Source organism: Brachyistius frenatus, unplaced genomic scaffold (genome assembly GCF_029030835.1).
Source record: "Brachyistius frenatus isolate BFR_SWC_R1_liver_20210118 unplaced genomic scaffold, ASM2903083v1 Contig_16, whole genome shotgun sequence".
Lineage (NCBI taxonomy): Eukaryota > Metazoa > Chordata > Actinopteri > Embiotocidae > Brachyistius > Brachyistius frenatus.
Genome location: NW_027210615.1, coordinates 5766959 through 5784379, shown reverse-complemented (window position 1 = coordinate 5784379; position 17421 = coordinate 5766959). Strand labels below are relative to the sequence as shown.

The following is a 17421-nucleotide window of genomic DNA, read 5'->3' as shown; positions in this document are numbered from 1 at the left end:
ACAGAGCAGAGCTCGCTGTTTCCCTTCTTATTTTAGTCTTTATGCTAAGCTAGCTAACTTGCCGGTGGGCAGCTTCATTTAACCTACACACATTGGAGTGGTTTTAATTCTCTCAGCAAACTCTTTACAAATAGGAATAAAGCTTATTTCCCAAACTGCTGAGAATATTAATTTAAAGTAATTGTGAAATATAAATATCATATTTTAGTCCTATATTTTAATCAGTGGATAGCTGGGAATTTGATATGCATGACTGTAATTGTGATGCGTGTTTTACTTCTTTGCAGAAAGCTTTAAAAAAAAAAAAAAAAAAAAAAAGTCACTGGCATGATAGCTCTTGTTGATCATTTATTTTTGTTACAAAGGGTTTGTTTTCAGTTTTTACTCATCCATAATATTTTCGCTGGCTTGGACATCTTTGCTCTCAGACACCAATTTGCCATCCACTAAAGTCTGAGTGATTGTCACCACTTTGGTCTGGACTTTCCTTTGATCAACTGCATCCTCGAGTCTGGTAGAATGAAAACATAACATGAATTAGTTTAGACCCTATAATCAGATACTTTCTGTCCCTTTTTTGGCTTAAAAAAATATTTTGCACCTTTCGGTTATGTGGTGTCCACATGCTGAAATTTAGCAGTTGACATGTAAATTATGGCATAATATTGACAGATGAGTCACTTTTACTTTCCATATCAATGAAGCTCTATGTTTGCATGAAGCTAATTTGAATCAAATTTGCAAAACGCTTCCGTGGGAGGAACAAAGCTCTAGTATCAGTGAGCTCCAAAAGCCGAGCATTGAATGATTGCCTTTATAAGCAAAGGAGCCACCGACACTTTTACAAACCGTTTCCACTGTTTCACTCTTTCTGCTTCTCTCCTCATACTTACTTGAAGTCTAATTCACCGTCCAGCAGCCTCCTGTACTCGGCGATCTCAACCTCCAATTTCACTTTGATGTTGAGAAGGTGCTCGTACTCTCTGGTGCTGTGCTGGATGTCATTGCGAATCTGACTCAGCTCCTCATGCAGCCTCACGATGATTGTGTTGTACTTCTCTATCTCCATGTTGTAACGCCTATCGATGTCACGCAGGTTGCCCTCCAGGGACGCTTTCTGTCAAGGTGTGAAAGAGAAAATTTACTGATGAAGTGGAGAAAAGGAGTAACATTTATTTTACAGGTGTCTTACCAAGTGTTAGAAAAGAAAATTGATATCTGACATGTCTGCTTATTAAATATGAAGCTACAGCCAGCTTCATAGCTAGATAAAAATAGTTAACTGGTGAATTCACGGTTGCTGGTTGCTGGAATTCGTCTACCTTTGGAAATAAATTAATTAATGTAACTCTCTCCTGGCTGTAGAGTTTTTGCTAAGGTTTTTGCTAATCCTAAGGAGCACCTGTTACTAGGTGTAAATGTATAATTCAAGCAAGCACGGGTATCTGGCTTCCAAACGATAAGAAAAATCACTTAATGGAGAGGATGCCTCGATTAAAGGCTTTAATCTTGACACTAAGAGAATTCAAATTGCACTAATTACATGGACCAACATAAAGATTCTTACCAGACTAAGCTGAGACTGCATCTCAATTTCCAGTCCCTGATACCGCCTCCTCATTTCACTTATTACACTTGTGGCCTCCTCCAGAGCTGTTGAGCTCTTAGTCACTTGGACCTGCACCTCTGTGATCTGGATACAAGATTAAATACATTTAATATTCATAAATAGTACTTAAAACGTCATTGATGTACTCCCAGCTGAATTCTGCTGCACCTGAGATTCATGCCATGCTTTGAGCTCCTGCTGGTTCTTCAGTGCTATCTTCTCATACTTAGCCCTCATCTCCTCCATGATTTTGGCAAGTTCCTGTCCTTTAGGAGCGTCAACATCAACGTTAACGCCAACCTGGGCGATCAGGGCACGCAACTCCGTAACATCCTGTTGAGGAGGAAATAGACAGGGAGTGATTTCCTGAGCGAGGTTTGTAAGGTTATCCTGTGCTAAGGAACCTTGATTGTATTGTACTGTAGTATTTTGTGGTTATCGAATGTGTGTTTCTCTTTGAAATACTGTCATAATCATACAAATAATTTCGAAGTAATGTCCCTCACCGTCACATGGTTCTTCTTCAGGCTGATCAACTCTTCCTTCAGAGACTCGATGTCACCCTCCAGGTGCAGGCGAGCAACGTTGGTGTCATCCAGAAGCTTCCTCAGTCTGGAAACATCAGCCTCCACTGTCTGGCGCATGGACAACTCGTACTCCAGCCTAACGACACATACTTTATATCACATATGCTTAAGCTAGATGGAAAACTTGTTTAATTGTGCATGTTAAACTGAATACTCACTTGACTTTGAAGTCATCTGCGGCCAAGTTTGCATTGTCAAGAGAAATAGCAAGATGGGCGTTGCCTTTGATCATATTAAAGATCTGGAAAAATTAAAGAGTTTTTGTGATGGACAGCAAACCGTAACTGTAACTTGCACTTTGATGAATGGTGCCGATAAAAGAACGGCCTTTGATAACTTTGATAGCTGGTTAACTTTTTGCTATCTTAGCTTGGCATGTGTATAAAGATAAAAGTCAGACCACAGGCAATAAACATTGAGAAATCCATCAGTTACAGATTCATGAACACTTTGTAGTGCAGGAGGTGTGATAGAAAAAAAGTAAGTGATTCAGGCTGTAATGACTTTTACAGTTTAACTGAAATTTTGGACTATTAGCTCCTTATAGTGACTGCACCCTATGCTTTATTAGAAAAAGCGACATTTCTGCTCCATTCACTGTCTTTTATTTTTTTCTGTTTCTACTTTGTGTTGTGAAATATATCCTTTATAAGTTGTTTTTTTTTCCTGACTAGACTAAATTACACACATCAGGTGTTGTCAAAACTGATTCATTTGCTCACCTTGGCCCTCAGCTTCGTGATGACATCATAGTACCTGTCGTAGTTCCTCCCCTCAAAGGGGACTTTCTTCTCGATGGTCTCTCTGATCTGGATCTCCAGCTTACTGTTGGCCTTCTCCAGGTTCCTCACTGTCTCCAGGTAGCTGGCCAGGCGGTCATTCAGGTGCTGCATGTTAAGCTTCTCGTTCGCAATGGCCAGGTTCCCAGAGGTGGCCCCAGAAGACGAGGACTGGTAGTCATACCCACCGCCGAAGCCACCGCTAACCTGCATGCCATAGGTTCCAGTGGAGATCCTGGTTCCGCGGCCACCTGCCCCTCCAGTGACGCTGTGGGCATAGCCCGTATGTCCCTTATAACCAAGACCTTGAGAAATCTGGCGTGTCAGTCGGGACTCCATAGCTGATAGCAGTGTGCTGGTCAATCAGAGGAAGAAGAGGCACAGCCTGGCACAGAGGAGTGTGGCAGCTGAGAGTGGAGGACAAGGGTGGAGTGTGGGGTTTTATATATGACACTGAAAGGCAATATCCGTCCTGCCACTCCTCTCCTATCTATATTATAGTTTTACCTTTGACCCCCAACACCTACTGCCAAATGACCTGTCAAAGGCAGAAATATATGCTTACATTTTCATTTTGCTGTATATATGGTACACTAATATAAAGAGCAGATTAAAGGATACGGTCGACATCTCCTCTATTTTTCTTATTAACAATAAATCCAATAAAATCCAAAGCCTCATACATCTTATTCCTTTATGCTACAGTAGAGTCCATTTGTTGCACTAAAAGTAATACTGAGCCACACTAGGATACACATTACTTCATTATTGTGAACATTGGCACTGTAGTTTATTGATATTGATGCTCATCAGAGCACAATTTGTGTTTTATCTGCAGTTGAAAATAGACTTGAACAAATGGAAAATTTCCTTCTGTTTGAGTAACATTTGCCAAACCCACCAGCAGCCACCTGTTTTAGGAAATTACTTAAGGAATACTGCGCACATGTGAGCCATATGAAAATGAAAAAAATAAATAAAAAATGACTGTATGTCTTCAGGAGGAATGGGTGGGCTTGGAACTGAGTGCCACAGACAGGGTAGGAAAGAGTATGGAGTAACCAACTGGTTTTGGTCTTTTCCTGGAATTTGTTAACAAAAAGAAATAGTTACACCATTTGTGTCCTTGAACTGGGTACTCAAACCGAAAATGAAAGAGCTAATGTTGGCAGGGGCATTGTCACGTAGTTGGCACACAATACAGAATGATTAACTGGAGATAAGGTACAGTACTTTAGAATACTACAAGGAATTATGTTCCAACTTTGGGAAATTCATCATGTCCATGATAATTGTATCCATCAATTCAACAATCGCAAAGTTAACATTAGAATTATAGTATATATATTAATATATATTGCACAACCCTGCCTTTGAAGAGGCTGTTTATAGCTGTGCGAGAAAACAGAGTCAGTAAAAATAAAGAGGTAATAAAGATTAGCAAGCTAAATAACCCAAGAAATTAGAGATATCATGTTAATCATACAACAACTGTGGGAGGTGCATCCCTTCAGTTCGTGTTCCTGTTTGTTTTTGTCAGAAGTCAAGGGTTTGTTAGATTTGGTTCATTTTACTGTTCTCAGGAGTTCAGATGTTATTGGTAGTAAACGCAGTTTCACCCTCTGCTCTCATTATACAGCATGTATTGCAGTGCGGTATCACGTCAAAGCTCGTATTAAATATATGCCCTGGGATGAGGCACCAAAACCTGCGTGGTTAAGTTTAGGAAAAATCCTTTTTTGGACTACACATGACACGGTGGTTATGTTTGGGCATCAAATGTTAGGAAAGGGTTGGATTAAATTAGGTAATTTTACACAAGTAACATTACGTATGTCATGCAAATTACTTAATGTAGTTTACATATGCTGTGAGTTATAACGCTATATTATGCATGTGTATGTTACTTGAGTTACTCATAAGAAAGCCATGTTGACTTTTGCTTTCTGACAGACTTGAACACTGGGAGACACCAGGTGAACGTCCTGTGTTCCAACCACCAATGACCTTCCCCCTATTGTTTGTACACATGACCTCCTTCTTCAACCCAGGTCATACATGCTTGTACTTTTCACGCATTGCCCAGGCAAACCGTCACACTGACACGGTATCCTTTAATGGACTGATGGGTGATTATACGCTTTGGTGTGATTCCTACCTGCATTACATGTCCTTTTTTCCTTTTAGCTTTTTACATGTTTGACAGAAATTACAACATTTTCACAAGTCAAATTCCTCAACTGGACTTTATTGATATGTCTGAACATCACAGCACAACAGGCAGACTTTAACTGGACAGAAAGAAAACCAAAGATGATGAAATATAAAAACAATTTTGCAGTCAATTTGACGATTTTGTTACTTTGAAATACTCAATGTCTTCAATTAGTTTGCCTCTGAAAAAGCTCACATATCTCCAATCATGAACCTTTGTAAACATCTGCAGGTCTGCACACAAACACATAAATATACCATGATGAAATAAATAAAAGATGATTTTGTTTTCCTCTGATCCAGCTTTTTATCAGCCTGTGGAAGAGCGCTATACCCAGGAAGTCAAACTAATCGCAGAGATAGCTGAGGGTCTGATGGTTAGTGCTGAATGACTAAAAAGGAGATGTCATGAGAAATTATATTTTGGCCTGTTGTATGTTAGTGACAGTGATTATTGGGAGTGGCAGTTGGTTTCTTCTTGTACTTAAAGGTTCTTGGTCTCTGTGCTGGAGGAAACCACCTTGCCGTCCACCAGGGTCTGAGTTACAGTCATGACTTTGGTCTTCACGGTTTTCTGGTCTTCCATAGCGTCCTGGAGCCTAAACAAAAATATCAAAATCCAATTAATTACCAGGAAGATTCTATTAACACATTTCTTTTCTATAAACAGACTTTGCCTCTGCAGGCAGATTACATTTTATGTCGTTTTTAAGAATAAAGTTATCCCACGCACTTGAAGTCTTCACCGTCGAGCAGACGCCTGTATGTTGCGATCTCGGCCTCCAGCTTCATCTTAATGTTGAGCAGGGCCTCGTACTCCTGCGTCTGCAGCTGAATGTTGTTACGCAGCTGTGTGAGCTCCGCCTCCAGACCCAGGAGGATGGTATTGAGAGACTCGATCTCCATGTTGTAACGTAGCTCTGTGTCCCTCAGTGTGCCCTCCAGAGAGCCTTTCTGTGAGAAAGGGTGATGAAAAGAATGGGTTAAAGTTTTACAGTGAACCCAGATCTGTGATGGCAGCTGCTCCATAGCGACGGGTTACTAGAGTGTAAAGCTTGTTTCAACAAAGTAAATGCGAGCGACTTGAAGTGAGAGTGCTGAGTTGGGCATTGCTGGAAGTTAAGATAAGCGTGTGTTGAGGTCAATGAAGTGTGTGCGCTGACTGAGGGCTTCTCACCAGGCTCTTCTGGGATTCCAGTTCGATCTCGAGGGTTTGTAATTGTCTGCGCAGGTCGTTCACTTCTGTCTGGGCGCCTTTCAGGGCCTCGGTGTTCTGGACCACCTGGGTCTGCACCTCTGTTATCTAAAATTGTAATTCAGATTAAAAGACAACTAAGACTTCTTTATTTTTTAATAGGGACTTTTTGCTTGAGAAGAACTTCCCTGTTTCCAGATAATAGTTTTTCATTAATCATTTACCTGAGATTCATGCCATGTTTTGAGTTCTTCCTGGTTCTTCTGTGCCATCTTCTCATACTTTGCCCTGATTTCTGCCATGATCTGAGCCAGGTCATGGCCCTTTGGGGCATCAACATCCACATGGACTCCGGACTGGGCAATCTGGTTACGGAGCTCCATAACTTCCTACAAAAATAAATATTGGATTTAGAAATTAGTAAACAAAATCACAAACCTCAAGGTCTAAAGAGTTTTTTTTTTCATTAAATTGTGACCCAGTTGTGACCCCAAGCCTGTTCCAACCATAATCACATGCTATGGTCAAGTAAATACATGGGGGACATATCTAACCCTGTGTCTGGGTCCCTTAACATTTCATTTAATACTTCCTTCAGTAAACAAATGATTGTGCTCTGGTTTATGCACTCAAATCATAGTCATTCTTTTGTGCTTTCTGTGTTGCCAAATATGGATGGGAACCAGTTTTACGATGAGGCTTCCCACAGATTTCACATCCAGATATTCCAAATTTCTTAACAAACCTCCCCTGTCTTTCCCATGAAGACTTCTGAAGTCTGTTTTCAAGAACTCTCTGAAGCTTACTCGACGTGTGGAGTGTGTTACATTACGCACACAGTGATGAATGAAGGGGATGATTGAGATCAGCTAGTAAGCAAATATTTATTAAGGTCTTCTATAGGCGTGGGTGTTTACTTAAATGATGTCCTGAGTTTTTATTTGAGAAAATATTAGACTTTGTTGAAAGCAGCACTAAAAGTGTCAACAATACGTGGGATGGATGCAATATTTGACTTTCACTGACAAAATGTACAAAACTGCAACCTGACTTTAAAAACTTAATTTCTGAATATGTTATTGTTGTTATGATAAGTGAATGGATCTTATATCAATAACCTTATATCTTATGCTGATTTTATTTAATTTTAATCCTGGTTTTGGTCACTGGTTTGAAGCGAATCATTGGGATTGTGATGTCACTGTGCACCAGAGTTTAGTGTGCTGACAGTCGAGAGGGTTGTTTGCTAATGTTGACGGTACTGTCACATGTAATTAAATCAACACAGTTCTGACAAACATAAGCCACATTTTGAATGTTAAACTCACAATGAGTAATATAGTCAGATGTAGACGTAGAAATGGACAATGTTTTAAAGAGCTATAAAGATGAAGATTTGGCTTTCAATGCAATCAAACTCACATTTTCATGGTTCTTCTGGAGGTGGATGAGCTCCTCCTTCAGGGATTCGATCTCACTCTCCAGGTTCATGCGGCTCATGTTGGTGCAATCGATGAGTTTCCTCAGGCCGACGATGTCAGACTCCACAGACTGGCGGATGCCCAGCTCAGACTCATATCTGAACAGCACAAAACAGGGTAGCAAGAAGAACTTAAGACCATGTACTGTTGCTCACATTCACAGAGATCCATCAGAACTTGTGCTAAAAGTCTTGCTGATTAGTTACCTAACTCTAGGTTGGCTAGAGAAATCTTTTCTGAAGTACCTTTCCTTTATGTTTAAATGTAGACAGTCATTATCTGGTCGGCATACAATGACATACTATGACATCAAATTTATGACAACTGCAATATCTCCACCGGTTATTAGGCAAAGGTGAGGATTTATGACTACAAGATAAATGACTGTCTCCATAGATCATGTCATGTGTATTCATCCTGCATCCTTTCAGCAGTAAAACAGGGTGTGCCCACAGCTGTCTGGCTTAATGTTTTACAGTCTCAGTGGTAAAGCAGGCGGGTCTTACTTCATTCTGAAGTCATCAGCCGCCAGGCGAGCATTGTCAATGTTGAGAACAAGGCGGGCATTGTCAGTGGTGGCATCAAAAACCTACACAACAAAAACAAAATAGGTTATTTAGATTGCAAACTCAAGACAGGGGGCAGCATGGGTAAACATTCACGGAGCCAACAAAGATAATAAATAATAAACGGAATCATTCATTTTTTACTCATGTCAGTAAAATGTGAAGCTATAGCCATCAGCCACTTAGCTTAGCATAGCATAGCATAAAGCCTGGAAACAACTGTTTGAAGCTGAGAAAATCTCCCTGCTGGCACTTGACCTTGTGCCTTGAAACCTGACACCGATGAAAAAGACTTCAGCAAAAGGTTCCTCTCCATTTCCATTCTTCACGCTAAGTTAAGCCAACCAGCTGTTGGCAGTAGCTACACTTTTAGTGAACAGACACCTGAGTGTAATCCACATTCTTGTTTAACTCAAAAAAATAAAAGTATATTTCTTAAAATGTCAGACTATTTTATATCTTTAAGGGCTTTGTGCCACCTATACATTTTGTAAGAGCCCTTTTCTACGTCAGAAACAAATTATATTTAAACTGGCCACTGTTAAAACTAAGAATTTGAAAGTTTGGGTGTTTATTCCACTGATATAAGCAGAAGCAAGTTCATTGTCAGAGAATAAATGTCACTGTCTTCATGTATAAATAAGAACTTGGGCCACTCAAAAAACCGATGGTTGCAAATATTTGCTTTAGCAGTCAGGTTATGGTAGATAAAAGCTGGGATGGATGGCAGGGGAGGTATCAAGGTGGCTAAGTCCACAGACCAATCAGTGGCTGCCAGGCAGCGACTGTCCTGTCGCTGTGGAGGAACAGGATCTACACTGTCAGCAAGGGATTTGCATGAGGGAGGTGATGATGCTGGTTGTCTGTGATGGTGTTGTGTGTGTGCATGCTCAGTCATGTGCGTGTTTGCACGGGTAGTTAATTTTGCGTTCTTTACTCGACTGGTCTCTGTTAATGTTCTTGTGAGAGTCTGTGTTTTCTCAGTTGGGGGCTGAGGTTGAAGACACCATTTCTGTGTTGTTTTTTTTTTTTACATCATGCCAGAAGAAAAATTAGGCTTCTTTGAACCTGGGTTGTAAAGGTCCTTAGCATTTGGTAGAATAAACAAAACCTTTTCTACCTTTTTTTTGCCTCCTGTTTAGCCTGCTGCAATCATGACCTCGTTTCAAGGTGGCCGACCTTGATGTGTCTATCTGTGCTGCTCCCACAAGGCAGAAGATTAGAGGAAGAAAATGCTCTATATGCGCATTTCCTCACAATGAGAACATGCAAAAATAACAATTTTCCAATGTTACAGCAGATACACAGTATTTAGATGTTTTTCCAACAGGAATGTTCAATTTGGAAACTACTCTTGACTTCTTGTCTTGGTGTTTTGAATGAAGAATAGCAGCGTGTCTCTTTCAGTGAACATTTTGTTATGTGGCACTTATTGGAACAGAATCTGGATGAATGATTAACATTTTGTCCCGCTTGTCATTTTGTCATTTACTGCCCATTCTTAAAACTTTTTGCATTATTAAACTACCAAATGAAAGTATGTGGGGTATATCTGCTAAGTGTGAAATGAATCAGTTTAAATGTGGAAATGTGGAACAACGAGCTGACAGATCCTACTCATCAATTAATCAGTTAATCAAGTTTCTCCTCTTCTTTCCCTTTCCTTATCAGCTCCAGTATGCACAGTAGTAATGACTACTACTGTATATTGGGTCCTGTTATCCAGTTAAAAACACTAAAGAAAGAGGAAAAATGTAGTTAAAGTCATGATGTCATAAAGGGCTGACAGGATGACCCTTTTCAGTCCCTGGACTCTCCTAATTTTGGTTTATCTCTGGTTTCCTGTCTCTGTGACCCCTGATGCTCCAACATTCCTCTTCCATACTGTTTCCGGTCCAGCCCTCAGCCCCCAGCCCACAGAGTAGCAGCAGGCATTGTGCAGAGGACCAGCAGGGAACCCCTTCTTTCAAGAATCTACAATCTGAAACCCTCAATACTGAAGTGGCTACATTGACTCAGGAGGTAAAGGATATATGACTATGAACTCATTTGCTCTGTAAAATAATAGTATAGTGCCTTATAGTCAGTTTTACCCATGTCTTAATCAATTACACTTACATCTCAAAACATTTCTCATTTCACAACAACTCCTTCTGGTTTTCATCTTTCAGTTCACCCGTTTACTGAACCTCCCACCCTCCCCCAAACTTACCCCCACATGCTTTTGTTCAGCACTTTATAAATCAACACATGTACATTCCAATGTCTGCCCTTGCCACTCGCCAACCCCCTCCTCACCTTCTTCCTCAGGTCGTCCAGGATAGCCTGGTACTTGCTGTAGTCTCTGAAATCAGGTCCACTCTTCTCCAGGGCCTCCTTGATCTTTATCTCCAGCTTGTAGTTGGCCTGCTCCAGGTTCCTCACTGTCTCCAGGTAGCTGGCCAGTCGGTCATTCAGATTCTGCATGGCAAACTTCTCATTGCCCATGATGTCGGCGTTTTTCCCACTGCCGCTCACCTGGACGCTACTGGAGAAGCCCCCTGCTCCGGAGAAGCCCCCTGCTCCGGAGCCCACCCCCATCCCGGCTCCCAACCCACTGCGGACGCTGGATGAGACGCTGATGCGGGCCCCACCGGCACCACCGTGAATAGTGGGGGCCCTGTAGACAGGAGTGGAGCGGGTGATTGACATAGCAGGTCTGCTACTAGTGGAGGAGTGCACAGAGTATGTACTTTGCCTGGAGGTTTTCATTGTTGCTGTAGAGTTTGAGACTCAGTGAGAGAGACTGTGAGTAAGAGAGAGTCACAGACTGGGCAGGCAGAATTTGGAGCTCACAGACACAAGGCAGGAGGAGAGGGGAAGCTGTTTAACTATATAAACCTTGTGGGCCCTCAGGTCCGCCCCTCCAACCACTCCTCCCTCATCCTGTCACCTCCCTCTTTTCCACCACCTAAACCGCAGGACTGCTCAAAGCATGCCTTTGTCCTTCACGGCCCTCCTAAGTTGGTAAATTCTTCAGGACTCAAAGGAATTCAATAACTTTGAGATTCGAGGGAATTTAGAAAAGAAATGTAAAAAATGTTTCACCAGACATGAATGATACTTAATAACACTTGGACTTCAATAAAAAAAAAAGTAAAGTCCAAGATGATTTTTGCCTCTTGTCTCTAACAACAATTCCCCTGAACAGACCTATTTCTTCTTTTATGTATTGTATTAGTTTTATATTTATAATTATTATATTTATATAATGCCGCCAAACAGACAATTAATAAATCCATTATTAGTTTTAGACTCTTTGTCAATATGTTTGTAATAAAAACATAAAATAAAACCAGCCTTGGTAAGGACTCTTAGCTGTTAGAATATATTTTTGTGTCGACACTTGCTACAGATACAGGTAACCAATATCTAATATCCCAAAAACATTAAGTTGCATGATGAACGAATATGTCTGATTTGGACACCCACATTAGTCAGTTGAACAGTGAAATATTAACAAACTGCATCACATGTTCAAAGGATTTCATCACTGTCTGTAGTCACTGTGACTGGGAAAGATCAGGTCATGTCACACCTGGAGGAGCAGGATGTCTCACTCAACTGGCACCATTGGAGGAAAATCATCAGAATATGGTCTGGTTGTCTTAAAAAAACCTCACCTTAATTGCTCCATTAGATTTACTATAGACAAAACAGGTTTTCAGTGCATCAGATCTTGTAAGTGAAAATCTGCATTCCGATAAAATGGTTTTAAATAGGCAACTAGAGGCAACAAAAAGTTCAGAGCGCAACTCTAATTTCTTTTCAAACTCAAGAAATTGCCAACTGAGACCCTTTATATGCTTCAGAAATCTATAGCAATGAAGCAATGAGCTAGGCAAAGTTTTCTGAGTGGCATACACATTTCACTTTCCAAGACTGAAAACAGTATAACCATATCTACTGTGACATTGTGACGTGTCTAAGGTAAAACATTTAGCTTATTCGACCTAAATTCTGGCATGATGGCAATTGGGTTCCCAAACATGAAAACAAACCTGTTGCTTCCCTCTGCTTCACATTACCTTGCTGCTCTCTGAACTTTTTGATCACTCTATGATATAAAAGCACATCTGGATATTTATAAGAACACAGTGTGCCTTCATAAAAAGATCATCATTTAAAAAATGCTTTAAACATAATGGTTTGATACTTTAGAGCCATTATGGTTGATAAAGTGGGACAAAAATATCTGTTTAAATTAGACAAAAGTTGTTTAGGCATTAGACAGCTCCAGATGTTATGTGAGGTACGGTATGTTATCTGTCCTACATAGCCGGATGTGTGTCTGATTGCCTCCCTCCCATAAAGGATATGGTCAAACAAAGGAACAATTCCGCAGTCTGGTTAGTTGATACTTAAGAACAATGACTTTTCTACATCAGTAAACATATTTCAGTGCCCCCCTGCAGGTTTTTAACATGAGCAAATTCCACACACATTCCACTACTTGGTACCAGGCTGTAACAAGGGCTGAAATACATCTTCTTTACTTAGTTTCTTCACAGTTTTATATTTTCTTGTGTTTGTTATGTGAAAAATAGAATCAGCACAGAAGCATGTGTTTTATAGTATCTCTAACCTTCAAATTCTGGAATCCAGTGTGCAAACTCTTAAGCAACAACATCATCATCATCATTCTTTGGAAATCCTGCGTTGTCTTCCCACCAACGATCTCCCTACACGAGCATCAACCTGTCCTCAGATACAATTCCTACGAATGGTTTTCAGTTTCCTCAATGCTCCATGTTTTTGCATTTGTTTTTCAGGAAATGACATGTAACAGGATATTAACATATAAAGAGCTCCTGATGAAATCAAAACAACTCTTGCTCTGTCATTGAGCAGGCAAACAAAAGGGATTCCTTCTAAGCATAGCAATAAAGTAGATTCATGAGGTTGCTTCAAAACACGAATTATAATAACAATGAAACAAATACCAAATGCATAGCCTATTTGTTCTAGTTCTTGTTATATTCATAAGCTGTTTATGAGGGCAGTTAGCAGAAAGGGAAATAATTCAAGTTGGAGGGCAGCAGACAAAAACATGATTTGTGATTAACAGATACATATTATAAGTCCTGAATCTTCTTCCCAAAGCCAGGAAACAGACAAAAGCAGCCCCTGTCAAAGAGGCTCTTTTTCATGGTTAACCAGTTTTGGAGTTTTTGTTTTACCTTGCAGCGGTAGTAATGACTGCAATGTTTTGTCTGGTACTGATGGCTGCCACGCCCAGCAGAGACAACAAAGACTAAGGTAAAGAGAAGATAGCGGGTGGAGAGCAGACCGAGTATCATGTTTCAAACTCCCTGTGTGTATGTGTGAGATAAATGGTGGAGATTAGCCTCAGTCTTTTCCCATGTAAAACAATATGACACATCAAAGACATCGGCCCATATTTTTTGTAATACTCAAGATTATTTAAGATAATACACGTCACGTTTATTTAAAAGGTATACAAATAGAAATATGAAAATGAAGGATTACAAAGTTGATGGTTTTAGGGGTAATACAGGGAGAGCAATAACTGTTTGTTCATGCCAAATGTGGACATCTATGAAAACTTGCAAATTGTTAAAAACTTGTTAATTTAAAAGTTCTGCTTGTCTGTGAATTCCACTGTTGATTGAAATTGAAAATTGAAATTTAGTGGCCTGTAGCCAGGTTGGTAGGAGTACTCTGCACTTTAGAAAAGTTGAGCTAGCTTTTCCACTCCTGCTCCTTAATGCACAGATATTACTTTATCTTCTCATCTCAATCTTAAAAGAAATGAGAAAAAACAATGTTTCACAGAGAACTTGCCAATAATGTCACAAGGCAATAGCGACAGAAACCTCTTTAATGTTTTTCCTTTTGATCATGTTTCTTGGTTAGTACTTACATTTTACTATGTCATCTCAATATGTTACTATTTGTCAGATTAACTGACACTTGTTGTGATTTCCTGTTACTTTAGACTCAATATTTCTGAAAAAGGGTTTTATATATAAAAAGGAAAATAATGCCCATTTTGCCGATATATTGGATGTAAGACATTATTCCATCCTTTGTCACAAGAATTGGCAGTCGGCGACGCCACCGAGGACTTACCTCCTGAGTTCTGGCCCATTGTCAAGAATTTTGTCTGTCATTATTCTGATAGTCATCACCCACCATGACTGGCTCCCTTCCCAGCTACACACTAATCTGTTCTTTCAAGGGGCAGATCACAGTTTGTTCCCATACATATTAGCAAATCATGGGTGGCTTCAAGTTTAATCAAAGTGCTATGAGGTTGTTGAGGGTGTTGTAGACAGACATTAGACTGGGCTGTTTATTGTGTTCATTTGCTGGATTTTATTTTGAAAAAATGTTAAATGTAAAAAACCGATACTGACATAAACTCTGCTTCAAAAGTATTTACTGTTATAATAAAGAGGTTTTTTTTTTGTGTCTGTTTAAGTTGTCTTTTATATACTGCGAACATTTACATGAAAGAAGAGCCCTTCGTTTACCTTTAACAACTTTGATGAAAAACGGGATGCATAACTTGCTGCAGAGCAACACACAATTAGCCTACTTTCAGGTGAGTGAGGAGATACAATCTGAGTGAACATTAATTCAAGCCCGTCTGCTTCCTTTGGAAAATAGTTTTTTCATTTAAAGTCTTTATTTTTTAATTATTTAGTTTAAATTTTTAAGACTGAAACAATGAGTCTTAAATGTCTCTGAAGACAATTGCCCCACAGCCCCCAAGTTTTACTAGAGTGCATGATCTAAGACATTAAATATCTGACTGGATTAGGAGCTACAGGGATTTTCTCATGGAAAGCCAATTTAACACGTATGTGTGTGATACCGGGCAATGTTAAGCCTCTGTTTACTCTACTCCACCACCCTTATCAACCTTGTGTAATGACAAATACTCTGCCATGTCCATACTCTCACTTTCACTAGATACTGTATAGATACCAAAAAGGGTTATATGTTTATGCCTATATATGGCATTTATGCTGAAATGCACTGTTTGGACTGTGGTTTGTTTGGTTACAAGGGTTGTTTGTTGTTGATACAGAGAAAACATACTTATTCACAACTGAGTTTGACTCATGATCATCTGATAATGAGTTGAAACTCTTCCTTACTGGGGTAAAAAGTAGTTATCAGTAGCTTGGCTGGCTTGAGTGGTTCAGTGAGACTGTAGAGTTGTTGTTCTGTTGGCCCATCCTCTCGCTGTCCTGACCTCAGAGGCCAGAACACCCACGGAAAGCACTAAATTAGCAAAAGTCTGACAGAAGCAAAGGATGACCACTGAGAAGTCTCATTTACAGGCCAAGGGATCGTCAAGCATCTGACCTTGTGGCACGATATTAACCGAGCCTTTGGCTATTTATCACTCAGCACATCTTTCAGTTGGACAAACCACCATAGAAGATTTCAGTGGAGCTCCCATTAAAACTCCTACTATCACAAGGACCTTCAGTCACAACTTCCTTACATAGTCAGTCACTCACTTGCACTGCAAAGTTATCATCTGGCTGTGCTGTATCTCTGTAATGGACATGAGAATATGCAGCTCACAATGCCGTTGTGAGATTTTTACAGCATAAAGAAGCTCAGGGTGACTCACTAGGTGTGAGGGTGAGGATGGGGGTACACAGATGGGAAACACTAGTGTGGAACATTCCTACCAGATGCAGTGGCCAACTGCAGATACTGATCTGATACGATAAGGAGATCTTTTGCTGGGAAATGTCTGTCAGAGGTTCCTGTGTGTGTGTTTGTGTATATGTGAGAAAATGACAAGAGCAGACACACTGTCAGAGGGTGTTTTTCAGAATGAGCTCCTGATTAAAAGAATGGCTGCTGCTTGATTCCAGGAAGCCAAGGATGTAATTGTTCAGGTCTGCAGGAGGCGGATGAGGCCGCAGTTGGCCAAGACGAGACAGAAAAACCTGATACACGTGTGAGAGGTATATGTATATGTTTGAAGAAGGTGCAAATAAAAAAAGAAAGGACGAATGTTATTGTGAAATAAAATATGTGTAACATCTGGGTGCAACACATTGGATCAGGGTGTTGGTTTCACTGCAAGGTTCTAGGTTTACTGGAACGGAGGAGTGCACAGTTTCACAGACAAAAAGGGAAGTCATGGGTCACCAGTATTGGCTGCAGTGATGTCAGTGGATGTGTGGTCTTCAGGGTGGAGTACTGGAAAACGATTAAGTGATAAGAATAAATAGAGCATCATAAGTCTAGTTCATGTTGTTCAATCATTAAAATGATAGAACAAACAATCATTAAAATCAATCATAAAAATGATAGAACAAACAACGAAATTGAAAAAAAAAACTCTTTAGTTTTTCAACGTAAAGGAGGGGAGTGCATTGGCGATCTGGGGATATATTGTACAGAGAATAAATGTGTATGACACTGTGTAGTGGGGAAGAATTCATTTATGTGGCTGTCAGGGAGAAGTTCTGAATTCGAATATGATGTTTTTCTTGAGTGATCGCCAGCTCCAAGATACAAGGATTTGAAAGGATGCTACAGGAAAGGCTCATGGAGGGTGTGTCACTTCTTGATAAGCGCTGTAGGGTGGAGGTTAGTTCAGTATGGATAAGCCCCTATGTGAGCACTGAGGGTGTGAGTAACAGCTCAAAACAAGGCAAGCCCAGAAAGTCACTGACACAGCATGCTGTGTCAGTGACTTTCTGTCTCACTCCCCCATTTTGTGCCTTTCACACAGACATTCTTAGCCACTGTGTCTCCTCCTTTTCCCCATCGCGGCCCACATTCCCACTCTGTAATTGCTCCCAGAATGCCTCCCTCTGATGCAGAGTGCTCCTAGGGAAAGAAAGTTCCAAACTGGGTCCTCACCAAGCTACCATAGTGATGAGAAACAAATTTGCAATGTTCACTTTGGGAAAGCGCTCTGCTCAGGCTGTTAATCTATAACCCCCGCTGGG

At 40.3% G+C, this 17421-nt stretch overlaps 2 protein-coding genes across 2 annotated transcripts; both read right to left on the bottom strand.

Annotated features, from left to right (window-relative positions):
- Window positions 1-348: 348 nt before the first annotated feature.
- LOC138618383 (keratin, type I cytoskeletal 18-like) lies at window positions 349-3371 on the bottom strand. Its single transcript, XM_069694111.1, has 7 exons — window positions 2919-3371; window positions 2355-2437; window positions 2116-2272; window positions 1778-1942; window positions 1568-1693; window positions 894-1117; window positions 349-511 (listed from the first exon to the last, which is right to left on the bottom strand). The coding sequence occupies exons 1-7, from the start codon at window positions 3312-3314 to the stop codon at window positions 382-384; spliced, it is 1281 nt and encodes a 426-aa protein (XP_069550212.1). The 5' UTR covers window positions 3315-3371; the 3' UTR covers window positions 349-381.
- A 1836-nt stretch (window positions 3372-5207) lies between these two features.
- Window positions 5208-11267, bottom strand: krt18a.1 (keratin 18a, tandem duplicate 1). Its single transcript, XM_069694110.1, has 7 exons — window positions 10730-11267; window positions 8372-8454; window positions 7807-7963; window positions 6609-6773; window positions 6367-6492; window positions 5923-6143; window positions 5208-5788 (listed from the first exon to the last, which is right to left on the bottom strand). The coding sequence occupies exons 1-7, from the start codon at window positions 11180-11182 to the stop codon at window positions 5674-5676; spliced, it is 1320 nt and encodes a 439-aa protein (XP_069550211.1). The 5' UTR covers window positions 11183-11267; the 3' UTR covers window positions 5208-5673.
- Between the last annotated feature and the right edge of the window lie 6154 nt (window positions 11268-17421).

Excerpts from the sequence above, each read along its gene's own strand:
- LOC138618383 (XM_069694111.1), bottom strand. The coding sequence starts at position 3,314 with ATGGAGTCCCGACTGACACGCCAGATTTCTCAAGGTCTTGGTTATAAG. Across the intron at positions 1,943-2,115 it reads TGAAGAAGAACCATGTGACG|GATGTTACGGAGTTGCGTGC; the intron begins GTGAGGGACATT and ends CCTCCTCAACAG. Across the intron at positions 1,694-1,777 it reads AAGCATGGCATGAATCTCAG|ATCACAGAGGTGCAGGTCCA; the intron begins GTGCAGCAGAAT and ends TCTTGTATCCAG.
- krt18a.1 (XM_069694110.1), bottom strand. The coding sequence starts at position 11,182 with ATGAAAACCTCCAGGCAAAGTACATACTCTGTGCACTCCTCCACTAGT. Across the intron at positions 7,964-8,371 it reads GCTGATGACTTCAGAATGAA|ATATGAGTCTGAGCTGGGCA; the intron begins GTAAGACCCGCC and ends TGTGCTGTTCAG. Across the intron at positions 6,493-6,608 it reads AAACATGGCATGAATCTCAG|ATAACAGAGGTGCAGACCCA; the intron begins GTAAATGATTAA and ends TTACAATTTTAG.